The following is a 24,875-nucleotide window of genomic DNA, read 5'->3' as shown; positions in this document are numbered from 1 at the left end:
CTACGAAGCCAACAACGTACCCTACGTTCTATCTACGAAGATACTTCGTCGGAAAAGTTCTGTGTAATTTTTAATTAACAGCAGATTGATTAGGGTTACTAGACCAATACTTTCATCACAGTAACTTGTTGGCAAAGGCATGTGCATACATATCATATGTAGGCATTTTTAAAGCAGTAAATGTCATTCTTCATATTATTGTATAGCCTTACATTTAGTTTCTACTAAAGATATAAAGTACTAACCAAACAGATAATATATCAATGATTTTGTTCTTGTAGTTTGGTACGTCAGCTTCTAGAACACCAGCGAGACCTTCTAAGTTACTCTCCAATGAAGATGTACTCTGTTTCAATGTAATAGTTAGTAAATGTAATATATACTGAATGTGTAGCATGAAAGAATTTATCATTGTTATAATACTGTTATAGCGATTTGTTTAATAACTTCTTAATCTGAAACAAAGCTGTTATTAATTGCTGCTAACTACAGCAGATTTTGCAAGCAGCAACACTCCTCTTGTTTGAACATGGTTTATGTAAATAGCGATACTCCTCTTGTTGGGACATGGTTTATGTAAGCAGCAACACCCTTGTTGATAGGGACATGCAAGCATGGGTAATAATTAGCACAAAACATTCAGTTTATTTTTAAAGATTTAAACTTGTCACCGTGACGAGTTCGGGTTATCCGCTGAAGCGCAAAATCCACATAAAATGTGAACAGTGAAAATTATTATGCCATCCTATGACATGAATTAAATATGTTTACAGTGCTAATTGTACCTATTTACTGATATTAAAGTTTAACAATATTTACAGAGTACACTGTATTATGTTATATAGATGAAATTATGAGACCCATATTTTATTTTTGATCATACCCTACCCAAAAATAATTTATGGTGGACAAATTATAAATCCACTTCATTTTCGTGGACCAATCGGCTTTCCTTTATTTTTAGAATGGGCCCCGATCATCCACATAGTTGGGCCCAAACGTCCACACAGTTGCGCTGATGGGCCTGATCATCGTCAATCACGGACAGAGGTGGCAACGATCGTTTTGCTGTTCGCAATGAAGTATCATTTCCAGCAAATTTTACATGCACGAGTATCATTCCGGCCATCTATGGGGTGTCATTCAACAAAATTAAGCAACACTTATTCAGTGTTTTTAAAACATTATTACAAAGAATTCATATTACATTTCTGTAGTTAACAATTTTTAGGACATTCAAGGACAAATTTCAAGGACTTTCCAGTACTTAAAAAAGTAATTTATTTTTCCATGACTTTTACGGAATTTAAGGTTGCGTACGAACCCTGCAACGACTGATGCCTTTTGGCTGTCATAAACCAACATTTTTTTTTCAATAATAAATAGCTTTAGTACAATTCACAAATTAAATATTAAATTTATTGATATCAAATACTTTAAGAAAAAACTATTTTTACCTTCTCGCCAACCCTTGTGATGAGCGATTCAAGTCTTTCTTCAATTTCATCATGGACAGATTTCCTTCGTTTACTAAATGGCCCTATCGATAAATAAAATTACATCAATTACTTTATATAAATAACTTATTACTATCATATTCAATCATCAGAAGATGAGACAGTACTGTAGGCAGGGGAAATATTTAAAATTCAATAAAATAAGACGTATAATATTGATTGATTTTATTCGATTACCTTGCCCGTAACAATGTACGGTAAAACGGTCTAACGCCATGGGTCTAAACATAGCCTTAGTCCGCTATTTTAGATGTGTAGCTTGCAGAAAATTAGATGAAAATGCATCGGAAACTTATGAAACCAAAACAAGTTTGGTATCAAAATGTTTATCAAAAGTTATACTTCAACAAACTGACCTTTGCGCAGAGTTTGAAAAATATTTCATGCCCATAACTTCAACAATTGTTTTTATATATTTAGAAGCATATTTTCACTACCTGAAGTACATAGCCTATATCTGTCAAGAACCAAGTAACTCATTAACAAAACGAATGCTCTTTGCACAAGCCCGAAAACCATACTATCGTGACCCCTGGATTAAATTAAGCAATCTCCTCCAGTGCGATCCTAGTCAAGCTAAAAAGCTAACCCAGTCAAGGAAACCCTTAACAGTCGGACCAAGCATATATTCGGATGATAGAGAAGACTGCCTCTTGGATGCGACTGGCATCAGTGAGAGGAACAAAACTGTACTGTACTGTTGTTGTGAGTATTTTGTATAATTTATTGTCACGAATCATGCACATCACACTGCACATGTAAATTCGATTTACTTTTTATTTGTTGATAATTTGTTTACAATGACCTTGACTTTTAACCTCATGAGCGCTTTAAGCACTTATCGTGGTGAATCGGTTAAACATGTTTTTTCGCTAATTTATGATACATTGTTAAAAACAGGTACCATAACTTGATATAGTTTACATTGTATATACAAAGATGATTGATTTCGATGTTAAAATCCACAAATACAATTAATTAAAATATATACCGGTAAATGACTATATTTTAACCTCATTCGAAGAATTTCAATGCATTATTTTCCGGTGTAATTGGACAGACCTGAGCCCACGTGACTTCACGGCACTCGCGGGAAAATTTCTCCGCTGTGTGTTGATTCGCGTCAACCAATCAAAGGGCGGGAATCCAAAATTGTTCAAGCGTGAGCCCTGCGAAGCGGTCGAAAGCGGAGGTTTGATTGGCTTACGATGACATCATACCACAAAATGGCGTTTTTGTAGTTGAGCCCCTTGGAATTTTCCAAAAATTATTTTTCATGGTATATTGGTTGTTACTATGAAATATTCGAATCATAAAGGCCTCATATCGGGATAAAACCGGTTTTTTTAGCACTTAAAACAAGCACATGGTATGTGGAACTATATTATCTTGGTGTAGGAAGAAAAACATTTTTAGGTCATAAGAGTCTCAACTACAAAAACAAGGTTGAAAATGGTAGGTCATTCAGCCTTCCGATGGTTTCGCTAGACGATGATGATCTTTTAACCACTAGGCTATATTCTCATGTTTGGTTGAATGAAATGGAAATAAAAAATACTTGATCTTATAGAATAATAGGTTGAATTGAATTGAATTGAAGTTTATATTTATACTGGGTAACCTCTTCAGTCAAAGGCTGGTCTCCCAGAGGGCCCAGTTGGTGATCAGTGGCTGTGATGTACTAATACACCGGGGTAACCCCCTACTCGTCTCGAAAGATGTACTAGGTTCTTTAAAGTGCACACGAGCTAGATGTGTACACTGGACCTACGGTTTTAGTCCTAATCCGAGAAGACTCGTTCTACCACCAGAACCATGGAGTGAGTGAGCCTCGAAGGTAAATAAATATTCACTCAAAAGGATATTTTCATAATTAATTTATTTTCAGAATAATGACCTAGGCCCAAACTAATAAAAAGTGTTTACCAAAGTAGAAAAACACATTGACATTGACATTGCGCGCATAGTAACGTGCGCTCTGTTTAATCGTGGTAATGAAAATGGAGTCAGCTCTCGGTATCCATGGAGGTATAAAAATAGAAGGAGAGAGCTCGAATGTATGTAATCTGCTTAATCCAATTAACAGGATGTGCGATATGATATTTTCAAAGCCGAAGCCTTGTACCGACAGCCCGCGGCGGTAGCAGGAAGCCCTTTCTCACCAAGGTTAGCCGCCGCTCTAGTTCAGCCCTCTATTGTAGAGGAGGTCAGAGCCTCGAATAAACACAAACAAACACATATACTTTTGGCATGCGCAGTGCTATTGTTTGTGATATAATTATTGCGCAATCAACATTTTCGTTTCCCGCTTAAAATTACCTAAATATTGATACCAAACACGATTACGTACGACATTTTAAGCGAATTTTATCAAGTTTCTATTATAATTATCATTGATATTTTATTGCTGTTTATGCAATATATATTTTTACGATAAAATATTAATATACGCCGTCAGACAGCTGTCATTTTGTGTGAATAAGGTATGGTTATTGCTTTATACTTTTACGTTAGTCGCTGGGCTGCCAACGATGACCGTCCAAAGATATTGACGAAAATAAAGAAGGCTTTTTCGCGGGTTTGTTAAGAATGAATGTGGGGGTATTCGATTACAAAACAGTGATTAGGCCTAGCATATTTAGGTTTTTAGGCTAGGGTCGGGGTAGCATAATGAATATAAAATCTAGGCTAGGCCCTAACTATATGCCTAGAATTTATTATACTATTACTATTCTCTCTTTAGAGGCCTAGTTTCACTACTAATAAAAGAGACAGGCTAGCTTAGTAGCTAGGCTACTCTACTAAGGCTAGGCCTATATTATTAATTATTATTTATAAGCATAGTCTAGGCTATATCATATTCCCAGGTAGTTAGGCCTACACAGTACACAGACTTATTTTATTATCATTAATTAGGACCAGGCAATTAAATTTATGATTTGTTTTAAAATTTATTTAGGCTAGGCATATAAAATAGCTTAATATTATTAATAATAATGTAATATTATTAAATGTTTAAATACTCATAGGTCTAATATAATGATTATAATGTATGGCCAGGCATACATTAACTTATTCATGCAGTTTTATATTATTAAATATGCATACATTCAGTACAGTAATTTAATTAATTATTTTTCTTTTTGACTTAGGAAACAGAAAGAAAAAGATATGAATAATTGTTGCAGGCTTTGTGGTGTTAGCAGAGTAACACAAACCGATGCCTACAAGAAAGGTAGATTTCAATTGCAAATTCAACGTGCTTTCAATATTGACATCAGTGATGACAATGATTGTTTTCCAGAATTCATATGTGAGATTTGTGTTCGATCTTTAAGAAGGTGGTGGGATAAAGCCAAGCGGAACAAAAAGGTTTTATTAAACATTCAGCTTGCCGAGTTTAAAGATAATGGCAGCCCAGAGTTAAAAATCAACTGGAGTGAAGTCCAAATGTATGCAGCAAAACTTGGGTTTGGTAGTTGTATTGATGAGAATTTCCATGTTTTTGCAATTGTCAATAAGTGCGGTCAAGCTAGCAAATGTATTTCTGTAAGTGATGAGGGTTGTTGGGAAGTATACGCCTATGAAAAGCCAGTGAGTAAGAAGGGTCATCTTCAGAGCTTTGGCAAGAATTTGAATTCTGAAGATATTGTTAAGTTGATATGCGCTGTGTCAAATATGACCTATTGTGCTGGAAACACAGACATAGATTTGGTAAGCAAGACTAATACAAGGCATATAAATTGTCATGTATTGATTGAAAGTGAGGGCCGTTGCTTTCCTTGTAAAGTGCATCGCAGTGATTTGATGTCTTTGGTTAACAAACAAAGAGCAAGTTCCAGTGTTAGTGATGTATTGTCATCATCTGTAAGAAATGATCTCCTATCAAAGTGCGAACTTAGTCGCAAGGCACATCTGTTAAAACAGCAAAACAAAAGTCTGAAAAGGCGAAGCAATCTTCTACAAGACAAAATATGTGATGTCATCAGTAAGGAGGCGACCGCAATCACAGAAACTCAGGCCAAGTTGCTAGGTGAGACATTAACTCGCTTTCAATCTGCTGAAAAACTACTGGAAGATAAACCAGCAGCTCAGTTGTTGTGGAAACAACAAAAAGAGGCTTATGAAAAAAACAAACAAATGCGTTGGCATCCAGCAATAATTCGGTGGTGTATTGCATTAAGTTCAAAATCCACATCTGGTTATGAGTTGCTAAGAGACAGTGGTTTTTTGAAATTACCACATTTAAAAACATTAAAAAAATACACCCACTTTGCAACACCTATCGCTGGGATCAGTGATGAATTTTTAAATAGAGTATTTAGTGACTTGCGGATTGAGCAAATCTCTGATTATGAACGTGATGTTTCGATATTATTTGATGAGATGAAGGTGAAGTCCGGTCTAGTGTTCAATGTTGGAAGCGGACAGCTAGTTGGCTACACAGATGTTGGGGACATATCGAATGACATTGCAGACTTTGAGGCACGTTGCAATGGCAGCAATGATGCTAGTCTAGCCACACATGTTTTGGTGTTAATGGCGAGAAGCATTTGTGGGTCACTGCTTACACCAATATCCTATTACCCAACAGAAGGTATTGGTAGTAGGTCCTTGTATCCCATCATAAGTGAAGCAGTTAATGTATTGGAAGCATTGGGATTACGTGTCCAAGCATTTGTTTGTGATGGAGCCGCTCCAAATAGAAAGTTCTTCACTTTGCATTCAAGCACTGAAGTATGCACTGATGGAGTGACTTTCTATACAACACATCCTGTTGATCCTCACCGACGACTGTTTTTTATCAGTGATGCACCACATCTGATGAAAACGGCTAGAAATAATTGGGAGAACTCCAACTATCATAACAAGACAAGAAATCTACATGTAAGTGTTTTTACTCCAAAAAAAATTAATTAATAACAACCTGTTATTATTAAATTATTATTTGACAATCAGGATTGACCAGACATAATCAAAATATAGATAGAACTCACAAATGAACAATTGATTAATACATTACAATTTTACCTCTCAGTTTAACAAACAGGATATTACATGGACGCAGCTACTAAAACTGTATGAATGGGACACAGGATTAGACAAGCGGAATAGTATTGGACTAAGGCGGTTAAACAAAATTACTTATGAGCATCTACACCTGTCTTCTTCTCATCGAATGAAAGTGCACATGGCAGTACAGGTACAGTAACTTTCTACAACTGTCAATCTGGAAAAATGCGGTTCTGGTTGGAAATCTTTATGTCAACATATCCTTATTTTATTGTAATTTTAACAGGTTTTGAGTACATCAGTAGCTAATGCTTTAGAAGCACAGGGCAGAACTGACACAAAATCAACACAAAAATTTGTACGCTTCCTTGATCGGTTTTTTGACTGCTTGAATGTTTCTAAGCCATGGAACCCTACCAAAAGTGTTAAGCCAACTCTTGTACCATATACATCCGTTGATGATTGGAGATTTGAGGTAAGTTATTTTCAAGGGATATTGAATCAAATTGACCAACCTACAGCATGATTATGTGGTATAATGTAACCTGTTTTGTCTATAAAAACTCTATTTATTTAGTGGCTCGAGGGGGAATTTCTTTCATTCTTTGATGAATGGGAAGAGGAAGTAAGAACGCTGCCATATGTATCAAATGCACAAAAGAAGAAGATGTGTCTTAGCGATGCGACTGTTTATGGTATACGCATGACAGGTGAGTTTCATAAAAACAGCTAATCATGATTGTGATTGCATAAGTAAAATGTTATCAGATCTTGTCTTATAAATTAATATATAATCATGTTACAATAAATTGTTATCTTCTAGTTCGTTCATTTGTCCAACTGAGTCGGCAGTTGCTGTGTTCCGGGGCAAAGTACATCTTAAGCGAAAAACTCAATCAAGACCCACTTGAAGAGTATTTCAGCAAACAGAGAGGAGTAGGTCGATCATACGATAATCCAACTATTGAACAGTTTGGCCACAACATGATGGTACTTCATGTTGCTGGTAATTGTGTACGTGCCTCCAAAAAGGCCAACTGCAAATCATCAACAAGTAGTAATAACTATTTAGATTCAACGCCACTACACAAAGGACAGAAATGAATCGCATTACTATTTATTTATTGAACTTTTTATTTTTAATTACTTTATATGATTATACAAAAAAAAATTGCAGTAACTCTGGAGTAGGCTGGTATTGATGTTATGGGGTATACAGAATATTATAAATGTGTAATGTTTATTACCACTTTGATCAAAGGTTCTAAATAAATACAGTACTAGTTTTTATGCAATGTTTTACGAAGTGCTTTTTCACATTTGCCAGATACTGATGATGCATCTTTCTTTTTCTGTAGGTCTAGATAGACTTTAACAAAAGCTTTACTCCTAATCTTTATCCAGTACCTATATACTTTTTGTTGCAATTCTAAAGATAGTCTTTCTTGCAATCTTCCATTAATAACTGCACACCAACATCTATCAACTTTTCTGTTCTGCTGTAGTTTGCCCATTAATAGATTATTCAAATTTACACCTTTCATTTGGGACAAAGTCTTTCCTGTAACATGTTCTTGGAACACAACCTCCAGTTCTCGAAATAGTAGGAACACTTTGTCGTTTACTTGAAACAGTCCACCACGATTCTGTTTACTGATCCAAGCATGAGTGTATGCATAAAATGAAGTTGACTCAATTTCTTTCTGCTCTTTCCACATTAATAATTCTGTTGTAAAAGCTGATGCTGTAATATTGTTTGGTAATTTTCTGTAGCGTTTCAATAGTGCATGTGGAATATACCCGGCAAGGTACCTCAAAATTTCCTCTTCATCTTTTGTCAAAATTATAGGACTTGCAGCAACATCATCACTGGTGTTGTTGACCCTGTTACTTTCCGATATAAGTAATTTCATGAGATCTAAAAGAAGCTCTTGGTATAAAATATTAGCTGGTATGGTTGTAAATTGGATTTCCATTTCTGCAAGTAATACATGCCAGGAATCGATTGTACTAATTTTCACAAAATGAAAAGAGCGCCACATTTCATTGTCTGCTTCTACTGATAAATACTTTGTGCGGCTGAACTCGATGCAGTTCCACAGCTTTCCTATAGTCGTTTCACTGAAACGCTTAAATTTTGTATCTCCCTGTTTTTCAAATAGTATAGAAGCTATACGTCTTATCTCCTTTGTATTTTGCAATTGCAGCTTGTAAATTGGCTTATTTGGTATGTCTTTAAGTGTCGTAATGACAAAATCCACTGCCTTGCCGAGTGCCATGTCTTTAAGGAAGCAGGATGGGGGACGCAAGACTAAACAATAAAATGAGAGATTTTAATTAGTTTCAATTAAAAACAAGATAAAAATAATATATGTTTTCTATAAATAAAAAAAACAACTGTAATTATAATTGTCTTGTCCATGGCATAGTAGTAGTACACGACAATACCTTTTTTTTGTTTTTTGGTTTTTTTTGTAAGATCAGTTTTCTTGTGCCCAGTTTCTTCTGTCTTTTCTTTTGATTTTTTTCCTTTATTTTTCTCTTTAGTACATACTTCTTTACCTGTAATTTTGAAAATAATATCACTTGATTTGTACTATTGGCCTCTCGTACTGTCTTGCCTAGCTGACGCTACTCCGCCAGTTTGTAGTCCACCAGCTAGGCCTAGCTAGCCCAGTGTTAATAATAAAAGTTACAGTATATTCCTGGGCCTTTTCATAAGTCAATGGGGTTAATAATTCCTAGCTACTATAGTAACTTGGTGGTCTGTTTTATCAACAACCACCCAGGTATACTTAATATTCGCAAGTACCTTACCTTCCGTACAGTTTTTGCAATACCACTTGCCTTTCGGTATGGTTTTCTTTGTGAGAGAAACACACTCATAATGGAACCACTTGACAGAACACGATGTATTTTCACACAGGATCATTTCCATTGTGCCTAATTGCCCACAAATACAAACATCATCATCATCATCATCATTATTTTCTGTATCTTCTATGTTATCTAGAAGTTCTTCAAAATCGCTTAAATTGCTGAGATCTCCGCCAATATAAAAATCATCCATGCTGTAAGCAGCCATTTTACGCATCTCTTAGCATTAAACAATAGCACGTTGATCGGCAGAGCATGCGCAACGACACAGAACGCGACCCGGAAGCGACTACGCCGGAAGTGACCGCATTATGCAGACTGAAGGACGGGATTAAAACATATACGTAACAGGCTGTGCTATATGGAGGACATCAATTAATTTTATGAGGCGGCGGACTACAGTACTACAAAGGCTTATCTTGGGAGCTCTCTCCTTCTATTTTTATACCTCCATGCGGTATCCATACCTTTAAAAACTTGATAAATACTAAAAAAAATGAATATGAATTTGGTCATTTATTTGGGATGTTGGCCCAAAACAAAAGTGAGCCGAATCGTCCCACCAAACGTGGGCCGAATAGTCCCGGGCTGAATCGTCTCAGGGCCAAATCGTCCTGGAACTGTTTCAGTGCCGAATCGTCCCGGGTTTAATCGTCCCACTACCTCTACCACCCTAGCCAGGCTAGGCTTAGGCGTAGCGCCTAGGCCACCCTTAGCCTAACCTCTCTTACTATCTAGGCTACCTAAGGCTAGGCTAGGCCTACTACTACTAGGCCGACCGAGGGGCCTACTCTAGCTAGGCCTAGCCTAGTAGTAGGCTAGGCCTAGGCCTAGGCCTAGAGGCTAACCATCTGGTAAATCAGATGACTGATTTTTATAAATTTACTTACCAGCGTCACCATCATCCCCACTATACTTTCTTCTTTTAGCAGACATTTTCTTTAGAATAAAACAACTCAACTTATTTTTTATAAAATCAAAACTTCAACATATCCTAGCGTGTCTGTTTAGAAACAATACAAATGTCTTCACACACGACACAGCATGCAGAGAGCGGCGTCGACGATCGACGCGGGTTAAAAGTTGTAAGAAAAAGTCGAGTGGTTGAGACTTCCTCTAATAATTAATTTTCAGTTTTCGGTTATTTTATCTATTTTTTTTAAAGAAAGATTTTTCATTCTGCTAATAAATATGAAAGTAATTACTATTTTTCAAATCCAATTTTACTATATTAATTTTATCACATACTGTGTATGAAATATTAACTGTTTTGAAATTATTGAAAAAGGTGGTGAAGAACTTACCAAAATGGCAGCCTCCATACAACGTTTATCAAAAGGCCTAAAGACGAAAGGTTTACTCTATTATTGTGGTAAATAAGGCTTAACAACATAATATTATGATATAAAAACAGCTAGGCCTATTCAATAATGTTTTAATATTACGCTAGGCCTAAGCCTATGTTAAGAATTGTCAATCAATTGTATTGGGGCGTGATGTAGCCTAGTTAGGCCCTAGGCTAGTTCTAGGCGCGGCGCGCCGCGCCTACGTACTAGCTAGCTAGGCCAATATGTAGTGAGTAGTGACAAGTGGGTTATCAGACGATCGTGACCACTTCAAGACGATCGGGCCCAAATCGTGAGACGATCGGGCCCAAATCGTGAGACGATCGGGCCCAAATCGTGAGACGATCGTGTCCATCAAGGGTGAAAGACGATCGGGTAAGAAATTCTTAACACCAGTAGTGTTTAGTTAAACGCCGTGGTTAGGATTCCGGCACCGGAACTCAACTGCCCAGCGTTAGGGAATCCGACACGCTATTGCGCATGCCCAGAGCGAGGTAATCGGCGACTCTCCTCTAATAACAGCGCGCGATGGATCATGGCGCCCACACGGCAGCCGCGTAACAAGGGGGTCTTGTCAGGGGGGGCAAAGAGGGGAAAATCTTTCCAGACACCAAGTACTTGAGCCACAGCTCCCCCATGGTGGGGGCTGTGGCGAAGCGAATTTTGGTAAATGACACCCCTAGATCGTCGGAAATGGTACTCTCGCACATAAAATTCATGATAAATGGCGCCTAACTAGTAGTAGTTGGCCTGGAAATAACACTCCCATTTATTGCACAGCAATCAGCAAAATGATCGTACATTTTCCACCGTTAAAAACTCAGGTGACATAACATTTGAACATGTGAAAACCCAATCTAACATTGGATCCGCACCTGGCAAAGGTAGTAATTTTTCCGGTTAGAAGACTGAAACAGGGCCGTAACCAGGTTTGACGGCGGGGTGGATCGTTAAATTGTTTAGTGGAAACATACCCTCGAATTTTTTCTCTATAGGCCTATGTATGGCCGCAAATCGCATTTCCGGCTAAACTCTTTTGTTTATGAACTATATAATTTGGTGAAATTTCCAGCCCACGAATTTCAATTGCCGACCTTATTGCCGACCTTAAATTGTCAGAGGAAGGCATTCTCTTGCCGACCGAAACTAGGCTAGATCCCTCCTCCCTTTAAGCCTCCTAACAACAACATGGTACATTAAGGGATCGTATCATTGAGACTTTAACAGGCATATTCACCATCATGTGGTGTTTAGGTAACAAACCATGGAATTAAGGTGATCCCTGAATTCACTCAACCATTGCATCTTGCACTTGCGTGAGCTGCATGCTTTCTCTCTATACTATCAAGCAGCTGGCTGGGCACGTCACACGCACGCAGAGACCTGTGTAGGGGAATACCCTTTTATGTCAAGCAAACAACTATGCTCTGTGCCACGATGTTCAGCAGTTATCAAATAGAATTTATCTTGTAAATGTAGTGTTAGGTTTTTATATTTTAGTTAAAATATACTTTATATTCTTATGTCGATTTATATTAATTAAATTTATTAAGGCTTGACTAGACCTGTAGTAAACAATCGTAGTGTTGTGTTAGTATGCCTGTGAAAGATTGAGTATTGGAGTGACAGCCAACCACGAAAGTACGTTCATTTTGCTGATCGCTAGCGCGTTACATACGATTAGTAGGAGTGTATTTTTTTAAGGTGGCCTCACACGGACGCACAGCACAGCGTCACAATTGTGTATGAGATGCCCGCGATGGCGGCTTAGATAAAAGACGCCAAAAACCACAGTCAACTGACCGCTTGTTAATGTACTGATAAGCAGTGCGTCATCTTACTTGAATATCATATGATATCATACTGTACTGTGACTCATTTGAAGCCATATCATATATCGTATATTTTATTCTTATCTTATATTTTCTTTCTTCTATCCCTTCTTTGTATTTTATTTTATTTTTTTTACTTGTTACCCAGCCCGATCGAACGCTTCTCAACCCGGTAAAATCCGCCAGGGGGGTATTCCGCCCCCCTGCCCCCCCCCCGCCTGTTACGCCACTGCCACACGGCGAACTAGCCTACATGCATACTAATACGGGATCCAATAATCTAGGCTAGGGCTACCAGTTAGACGTGATCAGTGGGCCTATTTATTTTGTAATTAAAAAGTTGTTGCTTCATTCATATATAAACTATATACAGTAATTACATGACTAGTTTTTTTGATTTTTCATAACGCATTATACTGTACATAAACATGCAATCATAAGTTGATTTGTTGACGGCAGCCACCGCGTGGATGTGAAAAAACTGTTCGGAAATTCGGGGTCGCAACGCTAAAAACAGCATTACGATTCTTAGATAGATACTGATTCTTATTAATATCATTATAATTATTTTAACGCGTGGCGTAGTCGTATTCTAATTATTAATTCATGCATGGCATAGGCCAAGTTTCATCCATCTCTCGCTCGCGCAACGACTATCGAGGCTACAGTAAATCCCTATTATAACACTCCGACTCTCGGTGGTGGTGTGTGGTGTGTGGCACTACTGTATTATTAGTGCAAGCTAATTCACTTCCCAGAGCTCTGGGCATGCGCAATAGCGTGTCGGATTCCCTACCGGTGAGCAGTTGAGTTCCGGTGCCGGAATCCTAACCACGGCGTTAATTAAATTAGGGGAAAATTACGATAAAATCAGAAAAATCTAATTAACTTTTTTAATTAAAGCCCCATTCCCTACGTTTTTTAGATCTAATTTAAGATCACAAACTATATTTAATGTAAAAATAATACTATATGGTCCTATTGGGATAACTTTTTTCGTCTTTAAATGGTTAAAAATGTGAAAAATAAATCGATTCTAATAATTATAGCGGCCCGCTATAAATCCCAAAATGCATTGCGCGCGGATTGATATTTTTGTTTTTCACCTGTAATTCGCCCACTTTTCGATCGATCGTGAAGCCAAAACAAATGGAAGACTCCTAACTTTTCAGCGAAAATACCGGGTTTTCCCCAATTTGTATCAACGGAGTTTGGCAAAAATAGAAAGACAATTAATGCAGCAACTATACAACGTCAGGCTAGGTATATAGCTAGCGTACGATGTTCGTACGTTATCGATGTTTACCAGCTAGGCCTACAAAACTAAGCCTAGCTAGGCTAGGCCTAAGACCGTCCACGAGAGGTCGATCGCCGCGAGCTACTTAGGTAGTGCATTGTTTCTCACTTTTTATCATAATTTACCATAAAACGTACATTTAAGACAAGGAATGACATGGTTTAATGTTTTTAAAGTGATATACTGTATATATATTATTTTCCAAAAAACGTCCAAAATTGCAGGGAAAGGGGTCTTTAAAATTCACGCAAGAAAAGCTTGTTGACACTAAAGCACTTAGCACTAGGAATGAAATGTGGCACATTATTTTATTGGCTATGCGAGCATCATTAGGCTGAGGGGGGCTGTGGAGCCGTGAAATGTGCAAAAAGTCACATTTGTGCAAACAACCACATTTGTGCAAACATTTTACCTTCAAATGTGCAAACAACCACATTTGTGCAAACATTTTACCTTCAAATGTGCAAATCTGTAAAAATGTATAACCTGCAAATGTGCAAACATCACGACGTTAAATGTAAAAACGATCCGTTTTGACGTTAAATGTGCAAAAGGTATTCTACAAATGTACAAATCATTTATTCAGTCAAATTCCTATTACATTTTATATTTTTGGTTCGTAGGTCTTTCAGAGTAGAAATAACAATAGGTAAAAGAGTCTAATAAATTTAAAATGCTCAATATCATAATAACTAGGCTAATTATACTGTTGTATTTAATTATGATCAAAGGCTTTAACCCGTCTAAGTCAAATTCAAGTCGACCCCAAGTCAACTCGCCCACAAGTCAACTCGCCCTGAAGTCAACTCGGCCTCACGTCAACTAGGCCACTTTAAAGTATGAAACGCAAAAAGTGCAAATGAATGGGACAAAATAAGTCTACTGAACAGAAGAAAAATAATAAAAACGAAGTGCGCATGTTATAGGGATGAATATTAGAATGAATATGAATGTTAGTTGACCGATTAGTTTTTGGCCGAGTTGACTTGAGGCCGAGTTGACTTCAGGGCGAGTTGACTTGGGGCCGACTTGAATTTAGCCGAGGCGATTTGGAGCCTTTGATTATAATAAAATACAACAGTATAATTAGTTATGATATTGAACATTTTCTTATACTCTTTTTCCTATTGTTATTTCTACTCTGAAAGACCTACGAACCAAAAATATAAAATGGAATAGGAGCTTGGTTGAAGAATGCTTTGCACATTTGTAGAATACCTTTTGCACATTTAACGTCAAAACTGATCGTTTTTACATTTAACGGCGTGATGTTTGCACATTTGCGGGTTATGAATTTTAACAGATTTGCACATTTGAAGGTAAAATGTTTGCACAAATGTGGTTGTTTGCACAAATGTGACTTTTTGCACATTTCACGGCTCCACAGGGGCCACCAAGGGACCATGGGATGAAGTCCCCGGAAGCAACGCGTTCTAGTGTAATTTTGAGGCCGTTTTAATCAGATTCAGCGTAGCCAATTTTTTATGGTACATAAATAAAATACTGTGAAAAACAGGTCCGATGCAATCATTGAGGAGACATTCTTTCATAATGATGTGACCTTTAAGGACTGTTTTTGGCCGCCAAATATGGTCCGATCTTGCAAATATATGGTGCGCAAAATGAGTCATAATGTATATATCATTTAAAAAGGCCATGATTAGTCATTATATTGAAAACTACAGGGTTTTATTTGTTATTTTAATATTATAAATTAAGCCTGTTTTTTTTATCATCATTATTACTATTACCACTCATCAATAATTAGTACTAATTTTTAGGTTTTTTGTGTACAATTAATTCTCTGCCTGTTTTTAATCCATTTTGTTCTTTTGTTTTTTTAACATCTTCGTTTCCCTATGATGTTAAAAACAATTTAATTTATTACTAATTTATGGTTAATCAATCAATATCAATTCAGTACAATCATTATAAAACAATTATCCAATATTGATTAGACTGAGGAAGGAAAAAGGCCTCAATCATAAAATAAAATCTGGCTGGCAATATCAGCGTCTCATACCCGTTCATGTGAGTGTGTGGCAGGCTGAAATATTAGTGAACACCTAAGTCATGTTTTTAGATAAAATACATTTATTTATAGTATTTATCCGACAAGATAACTTACTTATATATATCATGGGATATTTTTCTAGCCATAAACAACTTAAAACAGCATCATAGGCCTAGTAATTCAATTAAAATCGACAGAAAAAAAACCCGGACCGATTTTGGCAGTGGCGGACTGCTTTTGGCCACAACTTTAGAGCCAAAACTGGTCCGGCCGGACCGATTTTGGCCCCGGACCATATTTGTCGTGACAGACCCCTAAGTTTATTTTTCTAAAAGCATGTCACATAATTAATTAGACAGAAATTCAAAAAATTTGAATAATACTAAGGACATTTCTTTTCAAATATGTTTTCAAATTTGTGTTACAACTTATATTGGCGGAATATGGATTATGCAAATTTTATAAATATTTTAGGAAACTTTTTTAATTTATCTTTGACTACCAAATGCATGAAATTGCTAAATAATTCATGAATAAAACTATATTAGTCTGGGCTCCAGACGGAGTTTTTTCTTAATATTAGTAAAAATATAAATATTTTTGAACATATGGCGTTTCATACGTGTATTACTTGAGTTTGGATACTCTGTCTGGGGAAACACGCAAAAGTCACGTGGTTTGACACCAAGAATTCTTGGTGCATAGATTATCCGGTTGACTAGTTTCAGCTGCATGCGATTGGCTACTCTGTTTTAATATTCATATTTCAGAATTTCAAAGACTCAACAACTAAGATGGTACGCATGCGCTATGTTACGTTTAGACAATGTGTACTTGGGTACATATGAAAGTTTCTGAAGGCTAGAAAGGATTTTTTTACCTAGTAGTAGTCTGGTAAACATTTGATGGGATTTTTCCCAAGAAAACTCGTCTTGCTTCTCCGCAAATCAAACATTGAATGGATCATTTAATATTACGCGGAAATAATTTGATTTAATTCCCACCCAGACCCTGTCCTGTGTAGTGGTGTAGCCCTGTCTTTGTGTGTGAATCCTGTTGTGTGCCAGTGGTGGTATGTAGGCCGACCTTATTTGCGTTTTATTTGGCAGGTCATACGTGCGAGTTGAGTAGGACCTACAAAGGAGGCCTAGGCTAAGGACTAAACAATTAATAAACAAAACAACTTGGCAACACGATTTCATATTTCAACAGTCTCGATCGTACACGTACTCGATCTTTTTCATTTTGAAACAAAATGATCATTGGTTGATTCGAAATCCATATTTACATACCGCCCGCCCCATATAGCCAAATACGGTATGATAACCTACGTCATTCTTATTGGATGTTTGCGGTCTGCAAATCGATTTCTATACGTGTTTCACAAGTCTGTATTTTCAGACAAAAATCGCGGTCGAAATAAAAACAAATAAATAAAAAATAAAAAACAATACAGATTTGGGGCAAGTCTAAAAACTATATATGTCTTCAGCAGAACCTATTTCTTCTCTTCAAAATAAGACCAAACTTGACCATTATGAATGACCGGTTTCGAGATTATGAATAAATAATTAGTAGACTCATCCGACGATAATAATAATAATAATTTGTTTTTTTATGTAATTTATTGCATATAAAAGACACAGACATAGCCTACATTCCTTATAAAATAGTTCACATTTAAATCATTATGTACTGTTAAATAACATTATGCCGAATAGTATAATCTTAAACTATATTTATTGTTACAAATTGTCATTTTTAAAGGTACACATCTTTCTTCTAGATCTGTAAAATAAAAATTTTAATTAATAATGATAAATAATCGTGGAAAAATTGGAGTGACTACGTCGGGGTTTCCACTTCTTGAGCTAGTGCGTTGTATATAGTGTGACCATGGCGGAGTAATTACAGGGGTTCCCCGTAGTGAGCTAGTGTGTTTAGGGCAACCGCAGAGATGCTAATCAAAATTGATTGGTAAAATGTCTGTCGGTAAAATTTCCTGGGTCGGTCAATTGTCTGTCGGCGAAATAGTTGTCGGCGAAATGTCTTGTCGCCGAAATGTCGTGTCAGCAAAAGGTCCTATCGGCTAAAAGAATTCTGTTGACCAAATGTTTCTTGATATTGCCCATGTAAAATATTTTGGTTGTATTTATTGTTGGTCTAAACTTACTTGTTTCACCCTTTCATAAACAATTTGGATTAGGCTGGATAATGATGCAAAGACACACATTGTAGTGTTGTCTCCGGCCGATCAAGTTTCATTGAAGCTCAACATACAACAATTATCAATATAACTTTCGTTCTTTTCATTTAGGTCAAAACAGAAAAAGTTATAATTTCAGCACAACCAGGCTGGCCTCTGATGATATTAGCAAGACATTGAAAAAGCCAAATACTCCAGTTGGCAAATGGGACAAGTCAGAGAAACATCCAAATATGGAAAAAGAACCATTGGAGGCTTTTCCTAATGATGTGAATCCAATAACCGGAGAAAGAGGTGGACCAAAAGGTCCAGAACCAACTCGATATGGAGACTGGGAGCGAAAAGGACGTTGTGTTGATTTCTAATTGGAATAATTCATCTGCTGATTTAATATTCATTGCAATTAAGTTCAGATTCAGATGGAGGACTAATTAAGAAAAATGAAAGGAAAGGAAAAGCCAAATGATACGGCCAGTATATGCCAATGTAAATAGTAAAAGTAGTACAATGTTGATAGAATAAACTAATACTTTATGAACAGCAGAATTTACAAATAGTAGAAGGCCTACTCTATCTAAACATAGAAGTTATATCTATATAAGATAAGATAGATTTATTTAGATAAGATAGATATACTGTATGAAAAAATAAAAGTTTTTGAAAAAGAAAAAAAAGTTATATCGCTACATACTGTATTAGAAATTATTTAATATCTAATATAAATTTATGTAAGGATAAAATTTGGTAAATCATGCGTTGCTTTTAGAATTTTGACTTGATCGTATATAAAGTTTGGTTCATATTTTTGGTACTGATTTTAACCACCCAATGAAACTCTGTTTCTGATCAGGGATACACTTAAAACCAAGTCTACATTTTAATAGTAGATATAAATCATAATATAATACTGTATATAATATCAATAATAAATTTATTTCTCAAATAAAACAAAGTACAGAAAACATTTTCTAAAATAATAGATAATAAATGAGAAAAGGGTAACCCACTGCAAGCTTAAGCATTAAAATGTGAGGTCCAGGCAACATATTTAAGTAAGGTAGGTAAGAAACATGTAAAAAAACAATATGATAATGAACAAAGAAGGCATTTAACTTAACAAATGCAGTTATAATTTAACTTAAAACAGATATATTAACTTAAACAATAATAGTAGAAACAAGGTATTCATATAATTTAAATTTAAAACAAGATGTATAATTAATAAAGAGTTCTTCTGGTAGAGAATTCCATATTTCAGGTCGTTGAGAAGTTATATCATGCTTGCCGAACCTCCGTATTTAAGCAATAATAAGCATAATCTAATTTATTTCTGAATAAAGACGTGTAAAGTATCTACAACCTAAATGCAGAGCTGAAAGATATAGAAAAAGTGCAGTCACATACCTTATCTTGCTTGTAAATGAATAATAATATTTAGAATATGTATATATCCTTGTAATTCAGATTTGGCTGCGATGACGATATTTGAAATAAATGAAATGAAATAAAATGAATGAAAAAATAGTATTGCAATAGTAAGTTATAAGTATAATAAATTATGACAATAAATACATAAACCATTTTGGTCGCCATTTGAAGCTAACATTTCTTACTGTGAGCAGTGGCGCGGGAACGATATTTTGAACTGGGGGTCAAGGTTTTTAAGGAGATGGGGCCTGTGGCAAAGCGATTTTAGGTAAATGACACCCCTAGATAGTCTGAAATTGTACTCTCGCACATAAAATTTATGATAAAATGGCACCTAGTCTAGTTGGCACTTTTTTCCCTAGTAGGTTAAGGCAGAAACTATAGAAGTCCGGAATCCATACATGATTATTCATGATGTGACAGCAAACCCTGGAAATAGTTTTCATGAGGTAAATGATCTCTCATCACGTATAGTATTAAAAACAGAGTTTAAATGAAATTGATTAAAAATGTGTTTCATGTTAGTGTTTCATGTTAGTTTAACATTGTACTTTCAGACATAACATAACTGCTACTAATGCAAAAACAAAATGAAGAAAAATAAAAACGTTATATTGTATATGTTGCTTATGTTTCTGAAGAATTTATTTTTTTTGAAATCCAAAAATACACATTACATATAACCTTAGAATCATCAAGAACGGTTGTTATACCTTCCTGGAGGTATAAACCCTATGCTTTAATTGTGGTCCACATTCAATGTTTAATATTTCGGTTATACCTTTTAAAATAATGTGGTAATTAATGTTTAGTGGTGCGCAATCATAATTATTATCATATCATTATTGTTCATGTGTTTTTAATTAGTTAGTTAGTTAGACATCAATTTATAATTAACAATACTCATCAACATGTATACGATTTAATGATAGTATTTATTGCAACTATATTTATATCTAATACATAATATAAAAATAACGCTTAAAAAAGAACGACGTTTCGACTCCATCATGGGGTCATTATCAAGTACAATGAATAAAATTTAAAACAACTAATTTAAATAGCACAAGCCAACTGGGGTCAAAGTTTAAATCTTTTTATCAAGATTCGGAACATTGGATAGGTTCTCCCAGGGAAGAGTTAACTCTTCCCTGGTTCTCCTTACAAAAGACATTGCTAAAAAAAGAATTAAAAGACTCGGCTTTATCTTGGTTATCTACAACAAGTTTACCTTCAAAATTTCTAAGAGTAGGAATACCAGATCTGGTGTTTAACTGAGAATTTACATAGCGCCAAAAAGACTTTTCATTGACTTTAACCTCATTTGCAATCTTATTTTCGAAGATGCTTTTAGAACTCTTAATCAAATTGACAGTATCATTCCTTACTCTAATAAACGTGTTCCATTTGACACTAGCACAGTCATGCCCTTTACGTTTTACTTTGATATACTGTTTCCAGCATTTATTCTTCTGTTTAATCCTTAGTAAACCACAAAGGTCTCTTAAAATTTCCGGACAAGTGTTTCTTACACTTTGGAACAAACTGTTCCATACCTCTAGATAAGTCTCATCAAAAGAACCGTGCGAGTGTAACCCGTCCTTATCCAATAACTCAGTGTCCCAATCGACACCATTAAGAAAACCACGAAACTTATCATAATCAACATGGAAATAATTTCTGACCTCTACCACCTCATCTTTGATTAAATTAACTGGAATTTTAAATCGAAGTACCATATGATCACTCTTACCTAATGGTGGAGCTTGAAGGACCTCACTAATAGAATCCTCATTAGATGTAAGTACCAGGTCCAGAACATTGGCCTGTTCTCCTATTCTGTAACGGGTTGGGTCTCGTACATGCTGAGCTAAAAATAAGTCATTAATGGTGTCGAAACATTTTTGACTGTTTTTACCATCTTCACCAGTCACATATCCTAGCTCCCAATTAATACTCCTATAATTGAAATCTCCAACTATAATAAAATCAGAACAAGAAAAGGATGCTACTTTTCTAAACAGAGAACACAAAGCAGAATTATTGACACTAGATCCGGCGTCACTTCTATACACACATCCAATTAAAAAGGTGCGATCTTTGACTCTAATCTCAACAAACATGGATTCCTCAAACAAATTATCTTTAAACAAAACAGGAGTGGCAGACATCCCATTTCGAACATAAATAACAACTCCTCTACCAGATGAAAGCTTTTCATTTGGCAAAAACATCTGAAAACCAGGGATATGAAACTCTTCTATAGACAATTCAAAAAAGTACTTCTTTGGTAGAATCTCAGTCAAAGCAATGATATCAACTTTCTCTGAAGATAAACGCAACAGAAGCTCATTCTTCTTATTTAGAAGGGAATCACAATTTGTATGAAACACATTAAAAAAATCATTAACATCTTCTGACTGCGTAGAACTTACATTGTTAGGCAGTGTTCTCTTCCGATTGGGTAGTGCTTTGGGAACGAAACCGAGTTATTTTCCCCCTTCTAATTACCAAGTCTTTTTCCCCTTTGCTTTGCCTATCCCTCAATATGTCCCTAAGTGAAGGTGTTTGGACAAGATAGTTTTATTTCACTTTTAAAAGTCGATTTATATTAATATACTCATCAACATGTACGTGCAATTCACGCCTTATTCATCTACAATCAATAGTGTTATTTCACTTTTAAAAGTCGATTTATATCAAAATACTCATCAACATGTGTCCACGTTATATTCATCTACAAATGTTAGTGTTATTTCACTTTTAAAGTCGATTTATCAATATACTCATCAATAAATGTACTTGTCCACATCATATTCATTTACAAATCAGTGTTATTTAACTTTTCGAAGTCAATTATATCAATATAGGCCTATATTTATATTGTTAAGTTTATTCTATTCGTTATCACTGTGCTCAAGTATACCAAAATGACTATAGTTGAGAACAGTGTTAAACTGGATCGTACATTAATGTTATTTGTTGTATATTCTTAAGTTCTTTGCTCTGATCTATTACAGAGCCATATATATATATATATATATGACTAACAATACCATCTTTCCCACTACACCTGCACAAACTCATTTGTATAACAACGAACGGCACGGCATACCAAACTATGATGAGAGATACATTCTCTTCTCAACACGTAACGCGTAACGAAGATAAGAAGATAATTAATTCTTTTTTTACAAAATTGAGGCCGCTAAACATAAAATTTACGAGATCAAATACATGTAGCGAAAGCCAAAAAAAAAAAGAGTAAAAATTGTGCTCTCCTTGCCTCAGCACTAAGGCCCTGCAGCAGCCTTGGGTTCGTTTCCACCACATCATTACCAGATGCATTGCTAGGCCTTCTCAAGATGTGTGGTGGAAAGGGGGACGTATAATTCTATGAACCCCAAACACAGTGGTCGCATACCTTTAACTCTATTCCATCGCCCACCGTGGGAATCGAACCCACGAAATACATGTTGTCAACACGACGCTCAGGCGACTGAGCGAACTGATCATTTTGGTTTTATCAAGGTTAATAGGATATTTATGATGTAATGATGAATTACGTAATACACGTATAAATAGACAATTATCAGCTGTTCAGTCATGTTTCAGTTTGTGGTACAATGGGTAATGCTCAGTTTTGAGTGGTATTAGCTGGGGTCCGAACCTCTACAGATATTTTTTTTTAATGAATATTGGTTTTTTTTTGGAAAGAGAGATATTTGGAGGTTTAAAAATGTCAGGCCTAGGCAAGTGGACCTTAAATCATAAACAAAAGTGTATGGCATTAATTTTTTTCATTAAATGGACACCATAACACCTCGAATATTCCTCATCTTTTAGTACTCTTAGGTACGGTGGCTTCTTTTCAAGGGATAAGCTTCTTTTCCACATGGGGTTCTTTTCAAGATTACTTTGGTAAACTAAATGAAGGGAGTTTCTAGATTCCCGCCCGGAAAATTGTATCTTTACATGATTTGAATTTCTAAACTTTTAAATTTAATTTTGTGGCGTGTTCACCGCCGCGTAGGACTAACAATACCATCTTCTCCATTACACCTGCAAAAACTCATTTGCATAACAACGAAGGCATACCAAACTGTTTAAAATAACTACAAGGTCCTCAGAAATGACACCTATACTACAGTATTTTGAAACATTATATATAAGAGTCTTCACTACCCCACCATGATTGGGGCTGAGCAAAGACAATTTTGAAAAAAATATTTATTGAAATATGAAATTAAATATTAAATCTCCAGTTAAGCTCACCATGGTTGGGGCAGAGCTAAGAATGAAAGCTAGTCCCCGGAAATTATGAAACGAAATATAAAAGTCTTCAGGACCAGCCATACAATGGTGATTGTTTCCCAAGTGTGAGACATGCAATGCACGCGGCCGTGACGGTAATTCAACAAAACAAAATTATGAAATACAAACAGAGCTAGCACACAAAAGCCTACTTACTAATTTTAATATTTGTATAATTTAGAAAACAATTAGATTTATCATATCACCTTTGATAATTATAATGTTCAATTTCAACTATCCAGATGCGAATTTTAGGTTGGGTTTTAAAAAATCTCGACTTCATATATGCTTCAATTTTGAAGATCTGCTTAAAACATATTTATTTATTTATTTATTCTGCCATAAACTTTTATTCACAATGTATTTGTAGGCCTACAATACAATATCTTGCATGAAACGGATATTTAAAAGTACACTATAATGTGTAACGGTAGAATTACAATTCTAATGTAGGCCTAAAAGATTAACAAAATAAAAATTGAACAGTGTTGTGTGTTTATCGCGAATTACTAACAATACCATCTTTCCCACAGCACATGTGCACACTCATTTGCATAACAAACGCACGGCATACCAAACTACGATGAGATAAAATTAATTCTCTTCTAAACACATAACGAAGAGAATTAATTCCCCTTTTTTTACATTAAAATAAATTGAGGGCGCTAAACATAAAATTTAAACCACCAAAGCAGTTTGCGAAAGCCAAAAAAAAAAAAAAAGATGGTAAATGTGCTCTCCCTGCCTCAGCACTAAGGCCCTGCCACAGCCTTTTGGGGTCATTTCCACCACATAACCAGATGCATTGATGTTGTCGCCTCATGATGTGTGGTGGAAAGGGGGACGTATGATCTGTGAACCCCAAACACAGTGGCTCGCATAGCCTTAACTCTATTCCACCGACGAGCGTGGGAATTGAACCCACGACATACGTGTTGTTAACACGCCGCTCAGACGACTGAGCTAACTGATCATATTTGTTTTAGCAAGTTTAATAGGATATTTATTACGTAATGATCAATTACGTAATA

General features: G+C 35.7%; 4 protein-coding genes across 5 annotated transcripts in view; 1 reads left to right on the top strand and 3 right to left on the bottom strand.

Annotated features, from left to right (window-relative positions):
- Positions 1-10,458, bottom strand: part of LOC140062391 (nuclear cap-binding protein subunit 1-like) — a 31,630-nt gene extending 21,172 nt beyond the window's left edge. For both annotated transcript variants that reach the window (XR_011847479.1, XM_072108592.1), the window contains exons 1-3: positions 10,298-10,458; positions 1,458-1,540; positions 246-346 (exon numbers count right to left, since the gene is read on the bottom strand). Coding sequence is in view for 1 of the 2 variants with exons in the window: in XM_072108592.1 (XP_071964693.1) it covers positions 246-346; positions 1,458-1,540; positions 10,298-10,343 (230 nt within the window). In the remaining variant the exon portion in view is untranslated. The remainder of the gene's footprint in view (positions 1-245; positions 347-1,457; positions 1,541-10,297) is intronic.
- Positions 7,745-9,615, bottom strand: LOC140062989 (uncharacterized). The gene is made up of 3 exons (XM_072109417.1): positions 9,348-9,615; positions 9,085-9,092; positions 7,745-8,677 (listed from the first exon to the last, which is right to left on the bottom strand). Exons 1-3 carry the CDS (start codon positions 9,613-9,615, stop codon positions 7,811-7,813), a joined length of 1,143 nt encoding a protein of 380 aa, XP_071965518.1. The 3' UTR covers positions 7,745-7,810.
- A 246-nt stretch (positions 10,459-10,704) lies between the features above and the next one.
- On the top strand, positions 10,705-20,142 carry LOC140062310 (succinate dehydrogenase assembly factor 4, mitochondrial-like). Its single transcript, XM_072108467.1, has 2 exons — positions 10,705-10,779; positions 18,214-20,142. The coding sequence occupies exons 1-2, from the start codon at positions 10,716-10,718 to the stop codon at positions 18,465-18,467; spliced, it is 318 nt and encodes a 105-aa protein (XP_071964568.1). The 5' UTR covers positions 10,705-10,715; the 3' UTR covers positions 18,468-20,142.
- Positions 20,143-20,630: 488 nt separating this feature from the next.
- Positions 20,631-21,764, bottom strand: LOC140061994 (uncharacterized). The gene has a single exon (XM_072108033.1). The coding sequence runs from the start codon at positions 21,762-21,764 to the stop codon at positions 20,631-20,633; it is 1,134 nt and encodes a 377-aa protein (XP_071964134.1).
- Positions 21,765-24,875: the final 3,111 nt, after the last annotated feature.

Source organism: Antedon mediterranea, chromosome 11 (genome assembly GCF_964355755.1).
Source record: "Antedon mediterranea chromosome 11, ecAntMedi1.1, whole genome shotgun sequence".
NCBI classification, from domain to species: Eukaryota; Metazoa; Echinodermata; class Crinoidea; order Comatulida; family Antedonidae; genus Antedon; species Antedon mediterranea.
Note: the sequence above shows the minus strand (reverse complement) of the source record. Positions and strands in the feature narration are given on the sequence as shown.